At 40.7% G+C, this 22,929-nt stretch overlaps 2 protein-coding genes and 3 non-coding genes across 8 annotated transcripts in view; 2 read left to right on the plus strand and 3 right to left on the minus strand.

Annotated features, from left to right (window-relative positions):
* Positions 1-22,929, minus strand: part of LOC134297068 (zinc finger protein 271-like) — a 53,101-nt gene that overhangs the window by 14,895 nt on the left and 15,277 nt on the right. Inside the window, exon 5 of the mRNA XM_062973676.1 lies at positions 8,122-8,130. Within this exon, the coding sequence (XP_062829746.1) occupies positions 8,122-8,130 (9 nt within the window). The remainder of the gene's footprint in view (positions 1-8,121; positions 8,131-22,929) is intronic.
* On the plus strand, positions 1,837-12,074 carry LOC103278120 (zinc finger protein OZF). Of its 4 annotated transcripts, none has more exons than XM_008105864.3 (4): positions 1,837-2,036; positions 4,498-4,647; positions 6,977-7,076; positions 7,282-12,074. In XM_008105864.3, the coding sequence occupies exons 2-4, from the start codon at positions 4,540-4,542 to the stop codon at positions 8,502-8,504; spliced, it is 1,431 nt and encodes a 476-aa protein (XP_008104071.1). In that variant the 5' UTR covers positions 1,837-2,036; positions 4,498-4,539; the 3' UTR covers positions 8,505-12,074. The 4 variants fall into 4 exon arrangements, with proteins under 4 accessions (XP_008104071.1, XP_008104072.1, XP_008104073.1 ...); XM_008105865.3 differs by having other exon boundaries at positions 7,285-12,074; XM_008105866.3 differs by lacking the exons at positions 1,837-2,036; positions 6,977-7,076 and having other exon boundaries at positions 4,502-4,647.
* Positions 15,104-15,175, plus strand: trnag-ucc (transfer RNA glycine (anticodon UCC)). Its single transcript has one exon. It is a non-coding gene; the product is annotated as a tRNA-Gly (tRNA).
* Positions 18,237-18,308, minus strand: trnad-guc (transfer RNA aspartic acid (anticodon GUC)). The gene has a single exon. It is a non-coding gene; the product is annotated as a tRNA-Asp (tRNA).
* trnag-ucc (transfer RNA glycine (anticodon UCC)) lies at positions 21,167-21,238 on the minus strand. The gene has a single exon. It is a non-coding gene; the product is annotated as a tRNA-Gly (tRNA).

Genomic DNA, 22,929 nt, shown 5'->3' on the forward strand with positions numbered 1-22,929 from the left:
TCTACCAGTATTTTAAAAAACTCTACAACCAGGACAGTAAATAAAGAACAACACTCAGAAAACAGGGGAATTGCACACATGAAACAATCAGCGCCAGCTAATACATCCCAACAAAGGATTCCCGCGGGCAGGAAGGAGTCAGGCTTTGAAGCTGCAAGGCAATTCAATGCTAATCAAAACCTTGTGAGTTATGTTGGAAACTAGGCAATTGAAACATTCACACTTGCCTCCAACAGGCAAGAGTTCTTTCTCTCACCCTGGACTTTCCAGAAATATATAAACCTCACATACGTACCCCGCTTGCCTAATTTCCAACAGACCTCACAACCTCTGAGGATGCCTGCCATAGATGTGGGCAAAGCGTCAGGAGAGCATGCTTCTGGAACATGGTCATGCAGCCTGGGAAACTCACAGCAACCCAATCCCATTTACACTGACTATATATAATACAAACTGCATTATATAGTCACTAGCTGTGCCCGGCCATGTGTTGCTGTGGTGAAGTATGGTGGTATGGGAAATAAAGTATTGAGGAATTGGTGGTAGTTAAGGTAAAGGGTCCCCTGGGCTGAGTGGAGCTTAGCCTTCTAACTGGCAGCAATTGGATAAAAACAATTATTCCTCTCCCTCTAATTAGGACTTTATTTTTCTTTTCTTTTTGTTGTATCAACCTAGAGGAATGGATGAGGGGTTGTGCTGTCAATTTTTGAGGTTGTGGGGTGTTTACTTTTGTTGTTTTGTCCGCTGCCATGATGCCATCACTCTTTTATATATATAGATTATAAATGGAGGCCAGAAGCACACCTTTCTGATGGTCCAGTGTGCACAAGCTTTGTTCCATATACAGAATTATTATAAATATTGTCTATAAAATGATCCTCAGGCTATAAGGTATATGAACTTAGATTCAGGTCCCATCTCCAAGATATCTCATAATGTACATATATGCAAAATGCAGAATTCTGAAATACAACCCCCCCCCCCCCCAAAAAAAACCCCTAAACCCAGAAATCCAAACCACATCCGCTCCCAGGTACAGTAGAGTCTCACTTATCCAAGCTTCACTTATCCAAGGTTCTGTATTATCCAAAGCAGTCTGCCTTTTAGTAGTCATTGTTTTTATAGTAAATGTTGCAATGTTTTGGTGCTAAATTCATAAATACAGTAGAGTCTCACTTATCCAACATAAATGGGCCGGCAGAATGTTGGATAAGCAAATGTGTTGGATAATAAGGAGGAATTAAGGAAAAGCCTATTACACATCAAATTCGGTTATGATTTTACAAATTATGCACCAAAACATCATGTTATACAACAAATTTGACAGAAAAAGTAGTTCAATACGCAGTAATGCTATGTAGTAATTACTGTACGAATTTAGCACCAAAATATCACAACGTATTGAAAACATCGACTACAAAAATGCGTTGGATAATCCAGAACGTTGGATAAGTGGATGTTGGATAAGTGAGATTCTACTGTACAGTAATTACTACATAACATTACTATGTATTGAACTGCTTTTTCTGTAAATTTCTTGTAAAACATGATGTTTTGGTGCTTAATTTGTAAAATCATAATGTAATTTTATGTTTAATAGGCTTTTTTCTTAATCCCTCCTTATTATCCAAGATTTTCGCTTATCCAATGTTCTGCCGGCCTGTTTATCTTGGATAAGTGAGACTCTACTGTATTTTGGGTAAGGGATGCTCAACCCATATTATAACCACATCAAGCCTGGAAGGGGTGTGGGTTGCAAGCATATACATTTTATCTCTGGAGCAATTTAATTTCCTTTGGCTTGGAAGACATCCCAAGGGTTAAACCAACAGAGCTGAGTTTTCATAGAGTGGCCAGAAATTGGAGAAGGAACCTGCATTTGTCAGAGGCTCTTTCCTGATAGGCTCTATTTATTAGGATTTTGTAATCCCACATCCACCTAAAAAAATAATATCCTGGCCTTGGGATGATATAGATGGAAGAAACGCCTGAAAACAGACCTTATATTTCTAAGGCTTCTGCTGCTGCAGGGAGAGGTGAGTTTCTGGAGGAAAGGGAGGGTTTAGTGAAGGCAAGGCTTTGTAAGCAAAAATAGGGAGAAATGGGAGCTTCAATGCAGAAATAATCTCATATAAAATAAAATGAGGATCCTCATTCTGGAAGAAAATAGCATCCAAACTCCAGGATGTTCAGATTTCTATTTTTTGCATCAGCATCCTTATTTATGGATTTTCAAAATCATTGATGAATTAAAAAAACCAAACAAACCTTAGTTTGCAATTTGCATCCATCTTGTTTCAGGGGGAAAGATGACAGCAAACAAGACCCTTTGCATCACACAGTTATAGAGCTAGGAAAGCATCTACACTGTAAAATGTAATACAGTTTGGTGCCACTTGAACTGTCATGGCTCAGTGCTATTGAATCATAGGAATTGCTCTTTTTGGTGAGGCACTAGCAGCCTTTTTTTTCCCGGAGAAGGCTAAAGAGTTTTAGTTGTTGTGTGTTTTCTAAGCTGTATGGCAATGTTCCAGAAGTATTCTCTCCTGACATTTCACCCACAGGATGCCTTCCATAGATGTGGGCGAAATGTCAGGAGAGAATACTTCTGGAACATGGCCATACAGCCTGGAAAACACACAAGAACCCTGTGATCCTGGCCATGAAAGCCTTCGACAACATGCTAAAGAGCTTGTAAAACTCCAAGTCCCAGGATCCCATAGTGTTGCGCCATGGCAGTTAAAGTGGCGTCAAACTGAATTAATTCCACAGTGTAGATCAGGCTTACCTAACCTGTTGCCCACGTGCTGCATGCTGCTCAGGATGCCTATGAGTGTCACCTAACACAAAATCATAAATGTATTTAAAATATTAAGACTTTTTTGCTTTTTAGTTTTTGTAACTCGATGGCGGAATCCTTGAGTGTGAATTTTATAGATGACAACAGGATGGAATATTCAAGTATGTTACACCCACAAATGTCGGATTATTATCTGTAATCTTCATTATAATTACAAACAATCCAGCCAGAAGACTTTAAAAGACCCTCCGAATGGGGTGGCGCATAATTAAGATTCTTACATGAGGACTGTTTTTAGTTTAAATGTTGGGTTGCTTTTAGTTGCTTGTGATTTCTTTTCTTTTCTATTTTATTTCCATTATTTGAAATGTATTTGCTGTACCAATGCTTTTGACACGAAATAAATAAAAGTTTAAATGTGATAGCGGATATCATCAGTTAGTGTTAATGTATTGTATGTGTGGTTTGAGATAATTTTTCTTCTTTCAACATGACCCAGGGAAGCCAAAAAGTTGGACACCCCTGATGTAGGTGCATCCTAGGAGTCCTCCCTCAGCATCTCAATTGTAAATTGTGAAGTTTACGGAGTAGTATTTAAAATATTCAAATACCGTTGGCCTTCTGTATCCATGGGTTCAATATCTACAGTGTAGACATATTTATATCTACTGAGATCCGAAAATGCAAGCTTTTGTTGATAGGCTTTAGCACAGCAGGTTAAACTACCAGCTGCAGGAAACTTGTCAATCCAAGGTTGACAGTTCGAAGCCTGAGTCAACGGGAGCTGGCCTTTAGCCCAGCTCCTGCCAACCTAGTGGTTCCAAAGCAAAAATAAGTAAGTACCACTTCAAAGTAAGGGAGCTATTTTAAGGCATCCCTAAAAGAAAAATGCCAGAAGATGCTAGCAATTACAAACAAATCAAAAAAGCTTTTCAGCAGGGAGATGGAGCCAAAGCATCCTCCCCTGGCCAGAACCTAGCACAAGCCTCCAAGATGCCGAAGATGGGGAAAAGCCTATATATACCTCCTTCTATTTACAAAATGGTCTGTTTTGTCTGTATATAAAAACGACATTGAATGTTTGCTGTACATGTATGTTCTGTGATCTGCTCTGAGTCGCCTTCAGGGTGATAAGGGTAAATACTGTAAATTAATTAATTAATTAACATTAGTACATTTATGCTCTTTACCCTGGTAAAACGAATATCTTCCTGGGTTACCATGAAGCCGAAATAATACAATAAAGGATCATTATGGGATGTATTTATGCAGCCTGCCAAGTACATATATGCTAAAAAAATAGTGATTTCCATAGAGAAATGTATAAGAATATTCATCTTTTTGTTTTATGGCCATGAAATCCCAGACCCCTTTTCACTGCAGTTTAAATAAATTTCTGTGGTCTCCCATGCAGTGTACTTATCTGGATGAAGCACTCAATAGTCCCTGTATTAAGAATCATAGAATTTATTTTAGCTGGCTACTAACCAGCTGCGTCACAGCCTGGCCCAGCCTTTGGTTATGATCCAGGCAGGCCTTTTCTGGTCTTCAAACTAATTTCCCTCTTAGGATTATTGTGAGGATATGGGAGGCAGTATATTCACCCCAAATCAGTTGAAGGGGAATGGTAGACAATTATCTAAAAATTCATTGTTCTTTTTCTTTTCTTTTGCCTTCCATTCCTTTCCATGTTTCAGAACATTGTCTGCTGAAGCAACAGTGATTAATTTTCTTGAAAGATGGAGAACTGGGTCAAGCAGCATAGCCCAGAGATTTGTGCCCAGGTCGTGGCCTTGGCTGAGGATTTCCTGCTGAGGCAACGAGAGACGGAGAGATGGGAGAAAAAGGTAAGACAGGCTGGATCCGGTCGACATCCAGTTCTGAATGCTGAGTGAGATCTTTGAAATTATAAACAGCATAGGACCCGGTACATACCCACTTATCTTCAGAAGACTTTTTTCTGAGTACAGCTGGCTGCTAATGGGAAAAGGGCTTTCTCTGGGATTTGTAAAAACACTCAGTAGGCACTTGGACATGTGGCTGGCTGTTGTAAAACCAAGACCCCATTTCCAAACAGGAGATTAGCAAACAGTCCAAGTCCTAACCAAGTCCAAAATCCATCTAAAGAGACACAAACTACAAGGAGTAACACCAGAGAAGACGATAGGCCATTCCAAGATCCAAAGCAGATACCAACAAATGCTAGAGTCCAAAGTTCATGGAACCAAAGTTCAAGGTTACCGCTCCAAATGCTGAAATTGCTGTCAGCAATAAGGTGCCACTCTTGAGCATCTTTTATAATAGCTTCTCAGGTGTTGCCTATGGAGAACTTGTTTCTTTGCTAATGTCATGAATACCTTTGAAACAAAGGTTCTTTTTATTGCAATTTCAGTGTGAAAGGGTATATCAGAACTTTTACACCTTTACACAACGTTAGACATAAGACATATAGATTATATGTAACTACATTGGATTCACAAACAACTTACAGTTACATTAGCTAGCAAACAAACAAAAGGGGAATAAAAATACTCAGCATTTGTATTCACACTCAGACATTCATCTTCATGCATACATCACCATTTCTCCATTCTTCTGCTGTGAAGAACACCTGTTGCGCCAGACTGCTTCCTTGCAAATCTGCCAACACACAAAACTTCAAAATTTCTAAAATGCCAAAATGCATCCTTTCCCTAAGAACAATGCCAAGGATCAGAATCCAGTTTTCCCTGCAGACGAACTGACACCCTGCAAATACCTATCATGACTCCAAAGCGCACTCCTTCCTCTTCCCTTGAGAAAAGGAGGCCAAGTGTTCCATTGCAGATCTGCCACTCCCAAGGTACACCTTCTCTTTTCTTCCCAAGGAGCAGAGAGGTGGGTGAACAGTGTCACTGTCTGTCACACTTTTTGGGTTGGAATAAGTTCTCTCATATAGCAATATTTTGCTGTTGTTGTCCCAAAGTTGTAAATGAATGATTAGGCATCTTCCATCCTGAAACATCCTGGCTCCATCTCAGTTTCCTGGCAGATGTTATTGACTCCTTGATTGGTGTTGGTAACGCAAGCAGCTCTGTGTTGACTTCCTTCTTAACATAAGGAATCTTGTAAGCATTCCCTTAATTTAAAAGAGCCATTGTCTCTGATAATTGCAAGTACTTTGCTTTTCTCCAAAATGTAAACAGTTAATAATGTGTCACAGTTCTTATCAGTGTCAGTAGTACAGCAACTTTTAATTACAGTCGTTGAGTGTAATTAATGATCTTGTCATTGCAGGTCTTAATTTCTTAGAATTGTGTCTTCAGCTCAATTAAACCTCATTCATATATCTTTCATACAATTCATTCAAACCATATATCATATATTTCCTCGTGAAACTAATCTGGAGGACCTGGAAAGTCCTTCTCCCTTCACAAGTTCAAAAGAGCCGGAACATTTAACCCTTCCTCTTCCTGCGTGAATGAACTTGCTTGTACTTGCTCTGCAGGCTGAGAAGTGGTAGCTTCATCCAAGCTCTTCTTCCAAGCTCAGCTGGGGATGCTGCTGGGCACTGCTGGGCTTCAGCTCAAATGCTGACCCTTCAAATAGCACCTCTTCACCTTCGCTAACAGAGCTATCCATGACACTAGCCCCTTTTCCCAAAATGCAGGTGTGGGTGGTTGGCAGGACAAAGCTTCAGGTTTTGGAACATTTCAGATTTCCAGAAAATGAATATTTAGTCTATATTACTCTTTGCTTACTTGTAGCACATGTTCCATGCTGTACTAACTAGCATGGCTCTCAGAATAGCTTACATACTGATAAAAGCAAGGCAAAGCTATATTTAGGCTTGCAATCTAGAAAAACACAACAGAAAGGAAAAGCATGCTGGGCATTTGAAGGAGACCACAAATATTGAGGGAAAATCCTTGATAGTATGAGTTTTTTTGGAATGACCATGTTTAATGTAATGCAACCAGATGATGTTTGGTCTTTTTATCATAATGGCATAGCGTAGAAAAATCTCCTGGGATGCTAACCTATTAGATGAGATAATAGTATGTTCTTTCTTTGTATCCTTTTTTCTTTCACAATCTAAGGAACTGTATAGAAGATGAAACTCGGGAGACAGCCAAAGCCCAATGAGGATGTCTTCCCTTCTTTCTCCTTACTCGTTTGTCCAATGCTTAATTTCAGGTGATGGTTGAAAATATTTCTGATGTGGAGCAGTCTCCATCTGACACTAAACAGGAACAGCACTTTAAGAAGGAAGAAGAGGAAGATACAGTCTCACTTGGTGAGGCCTTGATTTTTTTTTTTTTACCTGTGAAGGCAAATTGTTCCATCATTTAATGATTTTTACTATTGGGATGCTTCTCCTAATGTTTATTTAAATCTTGCTTCTCTACATTTTTAGGGGGGGGGTGTGTGTTTCATTTCTCTGATTTGAACATTTAGTTCCGCCACAAATTCAATAATTTAAGGTTTTCTCTTGATCTTAGCAGGTGATGAACAGGTGAGTGAGGATGAAGAAGAAGATGAGGAGGAGGAGGAGGAGGACAACCTCAATCTAGAAGAGTCTGAATCAGATGAACTATCTTTTGGAGGTGACATATCATGGAGAGTTGCAGAAGCATCTGGAAGTCACCAAATCCCAGATATAAGGGAAGATGGAAAGTACGTAGAGAAAAGATTCAATAACTCTATGCGAACATATGACAAAGGTAACTGGGATCTGAAAGAACCCAGAGTCCCAGCAAGAATCTATAACTATGGGGGAGTGAGGATGTGCATGGACTGTGGGAAAACCTTCAAGCAAAGTTCAAGCCTATATAGGCACCGGAGACTCCACACTGGAGAGAAACCATACGGGTGTCCGGAGTGTGGCAGAAACTTCAGCCGCAAGTCGCACCTCATTGCTCATCAGAGGACCCACACGGGGGAAAAGCCCTATGACTGCATGGAGTGTGGGAAGAGCTTCAGCCGGAAGTCACATCTCACCACCCATGAGAGAATCCACACTGGGGAGAAGCCATATAAATGTGGGGAGTGTGGAAAGTGTTTCAGCCAGAGTTCAGCCCTTGTGGCTCATGAGAGGTCCCATACTGGCGAAAAGCCATTCACTTGTCCTGATTGTGGGAAGACCTTCCACCGGAGATCAGGTCTCTCAGCACATGAAAGAACGCACACGGGAGAAAAGCCATACAGATGCACAGAGTGTGGGAAAACCTTCAGCCAAAGCTCTGGCCTTTTGGCCCACGAGAGAACCCATACAGGAGAGAAGCCGTATAGATGTAGCGAGTGTGGGAAAAGCTTCTGCGAGCGCACTGCTCTTGTCCGACATTTGAGAACTCACACAGGGGAGAAGCCGTACAGTTGTGCTGAGTGTGGAAAGAGCTTCAGCCAGAGTTCAGGTCTTTTGGCGCACGAACGGACCCACACAGGGGAGAAACCCTACAAATGCTCAGATTGTGGGAAAAGCTTTGGGCATCGCTCTGACCTTCTCAGGCACCAGAGGATTCTTAAAAGGGGGAAACCATACAAATGCTCAGAATGTGGGAAAAGTTTTGGCCGAGGCTCCGACCTCCTTCAGCATCAACAGATCCATACAGGGGAGAAGCCCTATAAATGTTCATATTGTGGGAAGTCTTTCAGCTGGCGGTCAAACCTGATTAAACACGAGAGGATCCACACAAGGGGGAAAACGTTGAGCGGTGTAGTCTGAGTGTGCAAACGCCTGTCTTCAGATGTAAAGCAGTCCAGGCAGAAGGGCCACTGTGTCAAATATTTAGACCATGGAAATTTTAACCACAGTCGGAAATGACTGCTTGCTCCCTGTCAGTAAATAGAATAGAGAGATTTTCACAAAGTAATGATTTCAGGAGCAACTTCAGCTTTCAGTTGTATCAATGGAGAAAACATTTATCCACTGTTTTTGTGATTCTACAGTCACATCTCTCATATTTGTGGGTTCAACATTATTCACCGATTTGATTAATGTGGTCTTTCTAAAAATGTCTAGATCAGATGTGTCAAACTTGTCTCTAAACACAATATATGTATATACGTGTCTGTCACATGTGTCAAGGACCGTGGGCCGAATCTCCCGCCATGTCAATTTATATGATCCTCCAGATGCTGAATGACAACTTCAGTATTCTTCATCATGAGAGATCTATGACTAGAGTTGATGAGAGTCAAATTCAGTAACACCTGGAAGGCTGAAGTTTGTGCTCTTTAATCAAGAGAGTGTGGTTTGAATTTAGATACAAGGCTTGTGGATAAGAAGTCTGCATCAAAATGTTCTTTAATCTTTCCCTAACCTACAAGAACTATTGGGTTGCAATTCCCATTATCCCCAGTTCACATGGCAGATAATATAAAGCAATTGGAGTTGTTGTTCAATATTATCTGAGATAAAAGCGAAATAGCAGACTACTATATAAAACAATTGTAGTTGGCCCTCTTTATTCACTGATTTTCCGTCCATGAATTCAAAGGCCCTTTGAAGGCAACCATAAGGCTGATCTGACCCTGCATGAGAATTAGTCTGACACCCTGGTGTAGTACATCCCAAGGGTCTGAAGGCTAGTTTGGCTTTGCTAGCCCCTTGGCCAGCCACACCAGTACACTTGTGGTAACCAAAAGTTGCATTTTGTCTGACTAGAACAGTGGTTCCCAACGTTCCTAATGCCATGACCCCTTAATACAGTTCCTCGTGTTGTGACCCCCAACCATAAAATTATTTTCTTTGCTACTTCATAACTATAAGTTTGCTACTGTTATGAATCGTAATGTAAATACTTGATATGCAGGATGTATTTTCATTCACTGGACCAAATTTGGCACAAATACCCGATATGCCCAAATCTGAATACTGGTGGGGTTGTGGGGGGATTGATGTTGTCATTTGGGAGTTGCAGTTGCTGGGATTTATAGTTAACCTACAATCAAAGAGCATTCTGAACGCTACCAACGATGGTATTGGACCAGACTTGACACACAGAACTCCCATGACCAACAGAAAATGCTGGAAGGGTTTTGTGGCCACTGACCTTGAGTTTTTGCGTTATAGTTCACTCCAGAGAGCACTGTGGATTCCAAAAAATGATGGATCTGGACCAGACTTGGCACAGAATACTCAATATGCCCAAATTTGAACACTCGGAGTTTGGGGGAAATAGACCTTGACATTTTGAAGTTGTAGTTGCTGGGATTTATAGTTCACCTACAATCAAAGAGTCCTTTGAACCCACAGCAACGATAGAATTGGACTAAACTTCCCACACAGAACCCCCATGACCAACATTAGGATTTGGGTTCCTAAGACCATCAGAAATATGTGTTTTCTTATGGTCTTTGTTGACACCTCTGAAACCCCCCTCACGACCCCCCCCCCCCCGGGGTCCTGACCCCCAGGTTGAGAAGCTAGAATGTGTTTTTTTCTGTTGAGGGGACTAACATCCAAAGTCCAAAATAGTCCTTATAAAGTCCATTTTTGGGTGAAAACGGGGCAGAGGGAATGCTGAATTAGGAAACAATGGATCCAGTGGGCCAAGAGCCATGCAGGATGTCACAAGGTCCACAGAACTCCCATCTCTCATCTATTCGTATGTCCTTCATTCAAATTACAATTAAGCCCAACCTAGTAATATTGATGATGCAACACATTTTCTTAACGATGTTGGGAGATATTCCATTATATTTAAACCTTGTCTATATAGACATGCACATTTGCATGTTTGTTTTTTATGGCTTTGAATATTCACCTTTTTTTAATTAAAATGTTCTACTTAGGAATTTAGTTCCTCCACTGGAGCTCTATAACAGGCATGGGCAAACTTCGGCCCTCCAAGTGTTTTGGACTTCAACTCCCACAATCCAAAATACCTGGAGGGCCGAAGTTTGCCCATGCCTGCTCTACAGTCATCTACTTCTGGAATTGACCACTGAAAGAACACCTCCCTAGAACGACTCTGTGTTGAACTTTTACTGCAGATTCCTAGGGAGGTATTAATCTTGGATACTTTAATAATATATTTTTTCTGATTTTCACAGGGGTTCTGTGGCCTTAACCCCAGCAAATATGGAGTGCTGATTACACTTTTCCCCCCCTCACACTGCCTTCAATCCTTATCCACCCCACATGTTTTTGGATAGTTGTTTTCCATATGTGTGATATGTGGAGGCTTTAAAAGCAGCCAAGTAATGGATCTGCATGAAGAATTATTTGGGGGAGGGAGAGAGAGCGAGAAAGAGAATGGGTAAAGTTTTTAGTACCCAACATCTCTGTAAATAATTATCTGTAACTATATGTTTTAACGGCGCTCCAATGCAGTCACGCCGGCCACATGACCTTGGAGGTGTCTACGGAAAATGCCGGCTCTTTGGCTACAAAATGGAGATGAGCGCCAACCCCTAGAGTCGGACACGACTGGACTTAATGTCAGGGGAAACCTTTACCTTTACCTTATATGTTTTTCCATTTGATTAATCGCTTTATGCTAAAAGCAGTGCTGGACAGTGTCTTCTGTGTTTGTTACGCAGTAAATCTGTTCTTGGTTTCAGCCTGGACCTTAAAGGAGTTCTCCAAGGTGCTGATCTCTATGACCTCCATATGTTAGGCATCATAGCTCATTGAAAGTTCAAACCAAAACTCAGGTCACATTCACAATTCTCCTATCAGCTGCCACTAAATAAACTCTTGGTTGACTAATCTACATGTGGCATGGACAAACTTCATCCCTTCAGGTGCTTTGGACTTCAACTTTAACTGGTATGGTTCCATGCTTTCGAATCATAGGAGTCATAATTTGGTGGGGTACAAGCCTTGTAAAACTACAACCCCCATGATTCCATAGCATTGAGCCATGCCATTTAAAGTATGATCAAGCTGCATTAATTCTACAATGTAGTTGTATCATTATTTTTCAAGATGACATATCCTCAAGAACTTGAGATGCATGATCTCCTGCCTTTGCATCTGATACAGTTCATACAGAGGGGCAAACTGACTTGCCACCTTTTAGTCTGTCATCAAGAGGAATGACATTTTCATGAAAAGAGCCATTTGTTAAAACTCGAAGTGGGGAGTGATGTTGGATATCCAAGGCAAGAAAGGGCTGTGGGGCAAGGGTGGGAAAGGGAGACTCGAAGAGAAGAAAGTTATTTCAGTAACTTCATAAAAGAAATTAGTGTTTTGGTGTAATTCCCCCCCCCCCCCCTACATATTTTTTCTTTCCTGTGACACTGTAAAGAAACTGAGCCATAAAAATGTTTCTCTGTGTTTTTTTAAGTTGCTAGAGTATTCTTTTAATGAAAAATGTGTTGGGTTGGGTGTTTAAAAGCTATGAATTGTATCTACCAGGTAAACTTTTAAGCTTTTAGTGTCTAGATCCAGGAATGTCATGCTCCCCCTCTATTCTGCCTTGGTCAGACCACACCTGGAATCACACTGTGTCCAATCCTGGGCACCTCAATTGAAGGGAGATGTTGACAAACTGGAATGTGTCGAGAGGAGGGCGACTAAAATGATCAAGGGTCTGGAGAACATGCCCTATGAGGAGCGGCTTAAAGAGCTGGGCATGTTTATCCTGCAAATATGTGAGGGGAAGTCAGGGAGGCAGGAGCAGGCTTGCTTTCTTCTGCCCTGGAGACTAGGATGCAGAACAACAGCTTCAAACTACAGGAACGGAGATTCCACCTGAACATTAGGAAGAACTTCCTGTCTGTGGGAGCTGTTCAGCAGTGGAACTCCCTGCCCCAGAGTGTGGTAGAGGCTTCTTCTCTGGAGGCTTTTAAGCAGAGGCTGGATGGCCATCTGTCGGGGGTGCTTTTAATGTGATTTTCTGACTTCTTGGCAGAATGGAGTTGGACTGGATGGCCCACAAGGTCTCTTCCAACTCTAGGATTCTATGAAACCTAAGCCATTCTCCTAATAGGTAGAACAGGAGCCTGCCTAAAGGAGCTGAAGTCCAAGTCTGGGGAACATATGGCCCATGGACCTTATGGGCATTGCCTCCAACATTTAACAGATGAAAACTGGGACATGTGCAGCCAAACAACATCAGAGTGTGATAAAGAAGGTAGCAAACACAAGTGAGAAGACACACAATCTAAGAAAGGCATCAGCAATTTGCATTTGCTACTGGAGCCCCGGTGGCGAAGTGCGTTAAAGCGCTGAGCTGTTGAACTTGCAGACTGAAAGGTCCCAGGTTCAAATCCCGGGAGCAGCTTGAGCGCCCGCTGTTAGCTCCAGCTCCTGCCAACCTAGCAGTTTGAAAACATGCCAATGTGAGTAGATCAATAGGTACCACTCCGGCGGGAAGGTAACGGCGCTCCATGCAGTCATGCCGGCCACATGACCTTGGAGGTGTCTCTGGACAATGCCGGCTCTTCGGCTTAGAAATGGAGATGAGCACCAACCCCCAGAGTCAGACATGACTGGACTTAACGTCAGGGGAAACCTTTACCTTTACTGTAAGTCAAGATTCAATCCTTCCATTTCCTGCCCCTTGGCTAAGTCCACCGAGTGCAAACCACTATTGTACTTTGAACCCAGAAAGTGAAAGGAGGAGAGAGAAACCCAGATGTTTTAAAAGCATCTGAAAAACTGGAAGGGCCTGGAATCGGAGTAGTTGGAGAACATGCAAGTAACGTCTAGAGCCCACTTTTGTGGACCCCCCCCCCCAAAAAAAGCTGTCTGAAAATTTTTCATTCAAAAGAAAGAGAAAAATAATAAAATGTCCAGGAACACCCCCAATCCATCTAAGGCTACATTATCAAATACAGTAGAGTCTCACTTATCCAACACTCGCTTATCCAATGTTCTGGATTATCCAACACATTTTTGTAGTCAATGTTTTCAAAACATCGTGACATTTTGGTGCTAAATTCGTAAATACAGTAATTACTACATAGCATTACTGTGTATTGAACTACTTTTTCTGTCAAATTTGTTGTATAACATGATGTTTTGCTGCTTAATTTGTAAAATCATAACCTAATTTGATGTTTAATAGGCTTTTCCTTAATCTCTCCTTATTATCCAACATATTCACTTATTCAACGTTCTGCCGGCCCGTTTACGTTGGATAAGCGAGACTCTGCTGTAATCCAGTTTCTAAATCCTGATTGTCTGCTTTGAACTGGTTTATAAGAGTCTACATTGCCATATAATCCAGTCCAAAGCAGATGATCTGGATTCAGAAACTGGATTATATGGCAGTTTAGATGGAGCCCAAGACTCACATCAATAACTTTACTGTTGGGGTCCCTCTCAAAATGGTGAGCAACGTCACTTCCAGACATTCTAAGAAGATCTTAAAGAAATAAAGAAATTTCAGGGTGCTAGAGAAGTGCATATAATCCACTTCAAAGCACATAATCTGGATTCAGAAACTGGATTATATGGCAGTGCAAACGGGGATTCTCTCTAATACTGAACACTGGTTGTTAATTACAGTCGCCCTTCCACATTTCTGATTTTGACATTTCAGTTTCTATTATTCATGAATTTAATTAAATTGTTCTTTTGAGGAATTTCGAGATCCTCCAGCGAGACTCTGTCGTCAATTTCCTCCAATAATGCTGGAGAACCTATAGATTTCTAGATAGAGTATTCTTTAGGAATCCAAAATACTTTTGGTAAACATACCATTAAATGCCCGATTTTAACAAACACAAAGCAAAATTATGGGTTGGATGTGATTAATGAATTAACCTTGGTCAAAATTGTGTTCCACACTTCTTGCTGATCAGGTTTTACATTATACCATTGTGAGCATCTCTTATCCAGAATTTCCAAATCCGAAAATCTCAAATGGTCCAGATGCAGGCTGAGATAGTGACCTTTTTGTTTTCAGATGGTTCACTGTTACATAAACAGGATTTCATGCACAAAATCAATAAAATACTATTTAAGATACTTTCAGGCTTTGTGTGTAAGGTATATACAAAACATGAATCAATGTCCTATTTAGACTTGGGTCCCAACTCCAAGATATCTCATGATTTATATGCAAATATTCCAAAATATTTTTACAAAAATACAAAACACTTCTGGTCCCAAGCATTTTAAATAAGGGATTTTAGCCTTTAAATTTCAGGTGTAATTTCAACCTGTAATTATAATTATTCAGTAAAATAAAATGAAAATATATGTTAGTGCCAGCTGGATGTGCTGGAAATATTTATTTTGAGCATGAGAAAGAACAGCACCATCTAGTGGCTCAGTAGCTTTCAAGCACTTTTATCTCTTTTGCAATAAGATTTGGGATGCTTTTTCAAGAAGGCAGGGATGCTTTTCCAGAGTGTTGCATGTATGCGTTGGTGGTATAGTGGTTAGCATAGCTGCCTTCCAAGCAGTTGACCCGGGTTCGATTCCCGGCCAACGCAGGATGCGTTTTCCTTTTTGGAGCACAGCAAAACAGACCATCTCTTGTTGTGCATCATAGAATTTCAGAGTCGGAAGAGAACCCAATGGCTATCCAGTCTAACCCTCTTCTATCAAAGCACACCCAACAGCCTCTATTTAGACACCTCCAGAGAAAGAGACATCATCCTTTGGACTCATGCTAGCTTTTGGTGTACTTAGACCCCTAGATCCTTTTCACATGTACTTCTTTCAAGCCAAGTGTCACTCACCCTGTGTTTATGTCCAAGGTGTGAGCTCTGCCATGCTTATTTTCCATTTGACATATCTAAGTTCCTGGTATGTATTAAGTGCACTGGATGATGGCTGTTATCATGCTTTTTTATACTTGCATATTGGGCTACCAGAGAATGGCATTTCCTTTAATTGGTTTGGAATTGGTAGACCTATGGCTAGGTGCAAAGGAAGTTTACAATAGTCAAGAGTGACAAGATTCGGTATGAAGAGGATGGTAGACACAGTATTTTTAAAATAGACCAAGGGGGAGAAAAATCCACAGAAAAGGTACTCGTGCTTATTTACAAATGGAATGGAATCCCACAAAATATTTAAACTCTGTCTATATATATAAAAGGATAAAAAAAAATTCGGCCTAGGACAAAACAACAAAACTACACATCCCAGAAACACTAAACTTGGCAACACAACATCCATGCCTCTACGTTCATACAACAAAAAAAAAAGGAAAATAAAGTCCTAATTAGAGGGAAAGGAATAATTGTTTTTTATCCAATTGCTGCCAGTTAGAAGGCTAAGCTCCGCCCACTTGGTCTCCTAGCAACCCACTCAGCCCAGTGGACAGGCAGACTTAGGCCTCACTTAGGCCTCTTCCACACTACCTATAAAATACAGATTCTCAGATTTTAACTGGATTATATGGCAGTGTAGACTCAAGGCCCTTCCACACAGCTATATAACCCATTTATAAACTTACATTATCTGCTTTGAACTGGATTATCTTGACTCCACACTGCCATATAATCCACTTCAGTGTGCATTTTATACAGCTGTGTAGAAGGGGCCTCATACTTCGCCACAGCAACGCATGGCCGGGCACAGCTAGTTACCTATAAAAGTATTGTGCCATTATTCACGACTCAACCCTAACATTGTTGGTTGTATTGTGATCAGTCTTATTTTCTTAAATAAACTCTTTGAGGACTTGTATTTTCTTAACTGGAGTTTGCCAGTACATGACAATTCGTGTATTTTCTTTTCTGCCTAGAGGACTACATGCATAATGAATGTTTTTGTATTTATCTATATGCTCAGTAGTTTCAAATCACACCTTCTTCGTAAGTCACAATGAGGACATAGGTTTCCAGGTGGAAGACAGTCCCAACAAGGGTTTGATTGATGCTTCTTATTCCTCTTGGAAAGTTTCTCTCTTTTACCCGCTAGTCGTGTCTCTTCACAATCCATAGCATTGGTGGTAACAGCTGACTTCCAGTTAGAGCGCTTGAGTGCCAGGGCTTCCCAGTTCTCGGTGTTTAGTCCACTTTTTAAAGATTAGAATCCTCTAATCCTAGAAGAGAATCAAGAGAATCAAGGGCCATCCAGTCCCTGCCAAGAAGTAGGAAAATCACATTCAAAGCACCCCTGAGAGATGACCATCCAGCCTCTGCTTAAAAGCTTCCAACGAAGGAACCTCCATCCACCACACTCTGAGGCAGAGAGTTCCACTGCTGAACAGCTCTCACAGTTAGGAACTTCTTCCTAATGTTCTGGTGAAACCTCCTTTCCTGTAGTTTGAAGCCATTGTTCCGCGTCCTAGTCTCCAGGGCAGCAGAAAACAAGCTTGCTCCCTCCTCCCTATGACTTCCCCTCACATATTTATACATGGCCCTTATCATGTCTCCTCTCAGCCTTCTCTTCTGCAGGCTAAACATGCCCAGCACTTTTTTTAAAAATAATTTTTATTGAATTTAAAATTTTTCATACAATAATTACTTTTATCACATAGCAGATATATAATGTATTATACAATGCTTGTATAATTATTTTATATCTATTGTTGATTTATATCTACTACAATATTAACATTTGTCCATCTATATTTCTTCACCACTGTGTATCCCCCCTCCCACCCCAAGCCACTTCTTATATATTGTCCAACCAAAATCTCATTTCTTCCTGAGGCGGTAGCCCTCCATCCCTTTTTTGAAGTTCTTTCTCAATAAATTTTCCCCATGCATCCTCAAAATCATTTTTCCCCATATCCCTCTTTTAACTTTTAATTTGCATGTTAGCTTATCATTTATTGCCAATTTCCATACTTCCTTATACCATTCTTCAATCTGAACATTGATTACTTTTCTCCAGTTCCTTGCTATAAGCATTCTTGCTATTGTCAATAAATTTGTTATTGCTTCTTTTTCTTTTTTATCCATTTTATTGTTATTATAAATTGATGATAATGCAATACCAGGGCTTCTTTCCAGTTTGATATTCATTATATCCTCTATCTCTTTAAATATTTTATACCAAAATTTCCTTACATATTTACAATGCCACCACATATGTATATATGTTCCCACTTCCTGACAGCCCAGCACTTTAAGCCGCTCCTCATAGGGCTTGTTCTCCAGACTCTTGATCATGTGAGTCACCCTCCTCTGGACACCTTCCAGCTTACAGTCAACATCTCCCTTCAATTGCAATGCCCAGAATTGAACACAGTGTGACTCCAGGTGTGATCTGACCAAGGCAGAATAGAGGGGGAGCAGGACTGGCCATAAATGCTTTCCGGATTGTCCTTTCCAAACATTTTCTCAAGGTTCAGTGAGAGGCTATGCCTTTTTGTGTTTAAAGTAGTTTGTAGCTCATCAAACTACAGCTCCCAGGAATCAATCTATTGAGCCATGGCTGTTCAAGTGGCATCAAAAGGCATTAATTCTGCAGTGGAGATGCACTCTAGAACTCAAGCTGTTTGAGTGTACAGTACTATAATTTTTCAGTTGAAATGCAGAAGAAGGTGGGGAAAACATGGTCACAATTTCTGTAGAATGTAACAAAAATGCCATCCTCCCCGTCGGGGAATCGAACCCCGGTCTCCCGCGTGACAGGCGGGGATACTTACCACTATACTAACGAGGAAAGGGCTGTCGTGCTGGTGTTACAAAAGGCTCCACTAGGTGGCAAGCACTCAGGACGCACACCTTTTTAGCTTCTGAAAAGAAAGCTCAGAATAGTTTTCTTTTCCATTGGGATGTAAAGGGACCTTGTAGCACCTTCTACATTGCCATATAATCCAGATTATCAAAGCAAATAATCCACATCACCTGCTTTGAACTGGATTATCTGAATCTACACTGCTGTATAATCCAGTTCAAAGCAAATGATCTGGAATTTACATGGCAGTGTAGAAGGGGCCTTAGAAAAAGAAATTGCAACATAAACTTTGAGAGATTTAGGGTGCATCTGTGCACCAATGATGGGCAACGTTTTGCGCTTGGTGTGTCAAAATTCACCAAAAAAACCTAGCATGACTTGGATGGTGTGTCACTTCGAGAAAAAACAAACCATAATTTCGCAATATGTATAGTTTAAATAACAAAAATATATAATTGTAATATATAACTGTATTTAATAAATCATAACTATTTACTACCATTATTTCCATGAACAACAATCTATGGTACCTCTTGCAGTTTCCACGCTGATTTTTCTCTATTCTAGTTTCAATGTAGTCACGAATAATGAATAATATATTAGTAATAATATGATAATATATTACAATAATAGAATAATAATAGAATGATTACATAGAGTCTCACTTATCCAACACTCGCTTATCCAACGTTCCGGATTATCCAACACATTTTTGAGGTCAATGTTTTCAATACATGATATTTTGGTGCTAAATTCGTAAATACAGTAATTACAACATAACATTACTGCGTATTGAACTACTTTTTCTGTCAAATTGGTTGTACAACATGATGTTTTGCTGCTTAATTTGTAAAATCATAACCTAATTTGATGTTTAATAGGCTTTTCCTTAATCCCTCCTTATTATCCAACATATTCGCTTATCCAACATTCTGCCGGCCCGTTTATGTTGGATAAGTGAGACTCTACTGTGTGTGTGTGTGTGTGTGTGTGTGTGTGTGTGTGTGTGTGTATATATATATATATATATATATATATATATATATATATATGTGATGTGCATAATTCCTATGGAGTAAGCAACAAAACCACTTGACGAAATCACACCAAATTTGGCCGCAAAAGACATTAGTCATCTAATCAATCTGCATGCGGCAGCGTGTCAGCAAAAATGGCTAGGCATGTCAGTGCTGACACACGTGTCATATGTTAACCATCACTGATCTACACTGTAGAATGAGGGCAATTTGATACCAGTTTAATGGCAATGGTTTAATGCAGTGGAAGCAAGGGAGATGGAATGTGACAAGGCCTTTAGCCCTGTCTGCCCAAGAGTGCTGGGCCCCCACCAAACTACAGCTCTCAGGATCCCATAGCATTAAGCCATGGCAATTCAAGTGGGGTCATTTAACAGTTTGGAAGAGACCAGCATTCTTGGGCAGAGAGGGCAAAAGACTGGGTTGCTGTGATTTTTCCGGGCTGTATGGCTACGTTCCAGAAGTATTCTCTTCTGACGTTTCACCCACATCTATGGCAGGCATCCTCAGAGATTGTGAGGTCTGTTGGAAACTAGGCAAGTTGGGTTTATATATCTGTGGAAAGTCCAGGTTGGGAGAAAGAACTCTTGTCTATTTGAGGCAAGTGTGAATGTTGCAATTAATCACCTTGATTAGTATTGAAGAGCCTTGCAGCTTCAAGATCTGGATGCTTCCTGCCTGGGGGATCCTTTCGTTGGGAGGTGTTATTTATTTATTTATTTATTTATTATTTACAGTATTTATATTCCACCCTTCTCACCCCAAAGGGGACTCACATTACACATATAAGGCAAACATTCAATGCCTTGACATAGAACAAAGACAAAGACAAACGCAGGCTCTGAGCTGGCCTCGAACTCATGACCTCTTGGACAGAGTGATTGGTCTCAGCTGGCTGCAGCTGGCTGCTCACCAGCTTGCCCCACAGCCCGGGTGTTAGCTGGCCTTGATTGTTTCCTGTCTGGAATCCCCCTGTTTATGAGTATTGTTCTTTATTTACTGTCCTGATTTTAGAGATTTTTAATACTGGTAACCAGATTTTGTTCATTTTCGTGGTTTTCTTCTTTCTGTTGAAATTCAACATTCCACAGATATATAAGCCCCACTTACCTAGTTTCCAACGGACCTCACAACCTCTGAGGATGTCTGCCATAGATGCAGGCAAAACATCAGGAGAGAATGCTTTTGGAACATGGTCATACAGCCTGGAAAACTCACAGCAACCCAGTGATTCCGGCCATGAAAGCCTTCGACAACACAGGGCAAAAGACTTTTGCAAACTACAACTCCCGGGATCCCACAGCATCAAGCCACTGCAGTTAAAGTGGCGTCAAACTGCATTCATTCTGCACTTCATTCATTCACTTGCTCCGATGTATGCCTTAGAGTGCAGAAATAATACACTGCAGAATTAATGCCTTTTGATACCACTTGAACTGAAAGCTGTCGTTTGGTGAGGCACCAGAACTCTGTAGCAAAAAAAGGCTTATAAAACTACAAATCCCAGTAATCAGTGACACTGAACCATGGCTATTAAAGTGGTGTCTACAGTGTGTAGGTCAGGCATGAGCAAACTTGGGCCCTCCAGGTGTTTTGGACTTCAACTCCCTGGTGTAGATGCACTTTGTATATCTTGACAGCTATCCACAATAGCCCACATTTCAAACACTTCCCTGAACTACTGTCTCTTCTGTGTTATTTTGTGATGATTTTTGCTTTTCAGGAGAAAGTAAAGGCAGGTGGGATTCAGTCACTGCTGTTTGTTTGCTTCGCTTGGTTTTGTTTTTTAATAAAAGGAGGTGACATTGCGTTGGCCGGGAATCGAACCCGGGTCAACTGCTTGGAAGGCAGCTATGCTAACCACTATACCACCAACGCATGCATACAACATTTTGGAAGAGCATCCTTGCCTTTTGCAAGAGCATCCCAATCCTTGTTACAAAAGAAGTCAAAGTGCTTGGAAGCTACTGAGACACTAGATGGCGCTATTCCTCCTCACGCTCAAACTATATTACCAGCACATCCGGCATATACATTATGAAATACTGTATTTCTAGAGACAGGACCCAAGTCTAAACATGACATTAATTTATGTTTCATATACACTCTGTATTTTTAGCAATTTTTAAAAATATAATTTTGAGCATATACATACACTGGAGATACGAAAGTCATTTATATTTCGTATACACCTTGTACACATGGCCCAAAGGTAATTTTATAAAATACTAGCTGTGCCCGGCGTATGGGCGTATGTGGCGTATGGGAATTCTTTGTTAGGTAGGTGGAATAACAGTGAATAGCTTTGTAGCCTGAAAGCCTGGCCATTTTCTTATGTGAATCCTTGTTTGGTGAGCTGGAATAGAAAGGAATAGGCTTGCTGCTTGGAAGGTTAGGTAGTTGCCTTTTAGGGGAATGTTTTTTTGGGGTGGTAGAATTGTAATGAATAGCCTTGGTGGTTCAAAGCCTGGGTGCTTGCTACCTAGGGGAAATCTTTGGTTGGTCAGCTTCAGAGTAGTATCACTGTTTCAAAGCCTGGTCGCCTTTTACGAAGGTTAATCTTTTACTGGTGTGGTTGAATTGCACTGAATATCCTTGCAGCTCCAATGTCTGGCTGTATTTATTATTTTGTATTTTATATATATATTACAAAATATAGAAAGCGTGGCACATTGCCTGTTGTGGGTTTTGGCCTTTTTTTGGTGTTGTGATTGTGTTTTTTGTGTGATTGTGTTTTATCTTACTGGAGGCAGGGATGATGGATTGTGTTGCCAATTTTAGAGTTTGGGGGGTGTTGGGTTCTGTTGTTTTGTGAGTCGCCGTGATGCCAAAAGCCTTTTATATATATAGATTTTTAATTTTGTGTATTTTGTGCCATAACTCGTGAGTGTCAAGGGCTATCATCCTCAAACCCTGCCAGTATACAAGGCTGGCCACGTTAGGTCTGTGTGCCAAATTAGTTCCAGGTCTATTGTTGGTTTTGTTCAAAGTGCTCTTAGATTGCAAGTGAACTATACATCCCAGTCCCTACAACTCCTATAAATCATGGTGACTTCTCCCCAAACCCCTCTCTCTAGTATGTTCAGTTGCTGTATGCCATAGAAAAAATAGGAAAGGGTTAAGGGAGAGGGAGTGGGTGTAGTCAAGAAGTATGACTTATGTGGAATGAGAAACCTCCAAGATCATCAACAGCCCAACTCAGGTTTTGCAAACCTAGGTCAGCCATGGCTTCCTTGAGTCAATTCACCTATATAACAGTCTTCTTTTCCTACCTGTTGCCCAGCTTCACCAAATATTATTATCTCCAGGTGAGGATGTTATTATCTCATGACATGTCCAAACTGTCATTTTGTATATAGTTATCAGCAGATTCAGGTTCTCTTTGGCCATTTGTCCTTGAAATCAATTACAACTAAACATATTCTGAAGAGATCTAAAAAAATTTCCTCCCAAAATCTAAGATTTCAGATACTTACCTTTCTTTACCTGCAGGAAGAGCTGGCAAGAAGGTCTCTCATAGGTTCAAGAGTTTGGAAATCAGATTCAAGAGTTGGATTTACAACAGTGAA

This window comes from Anolis carolinensis, chromosome 2 (genome assembly GCF_035594765.1).
Source record: "Anolis carolinensis isolate JA03-04 chromosome 2, rAnoCar3.1.pri, whole genome shotgun sequence".
NCBI lineage: Eukaryota > Metazoa > Chordata > Lepidosauria > Squamata > Dactyloidae > Anolis > Anolis carolinensis.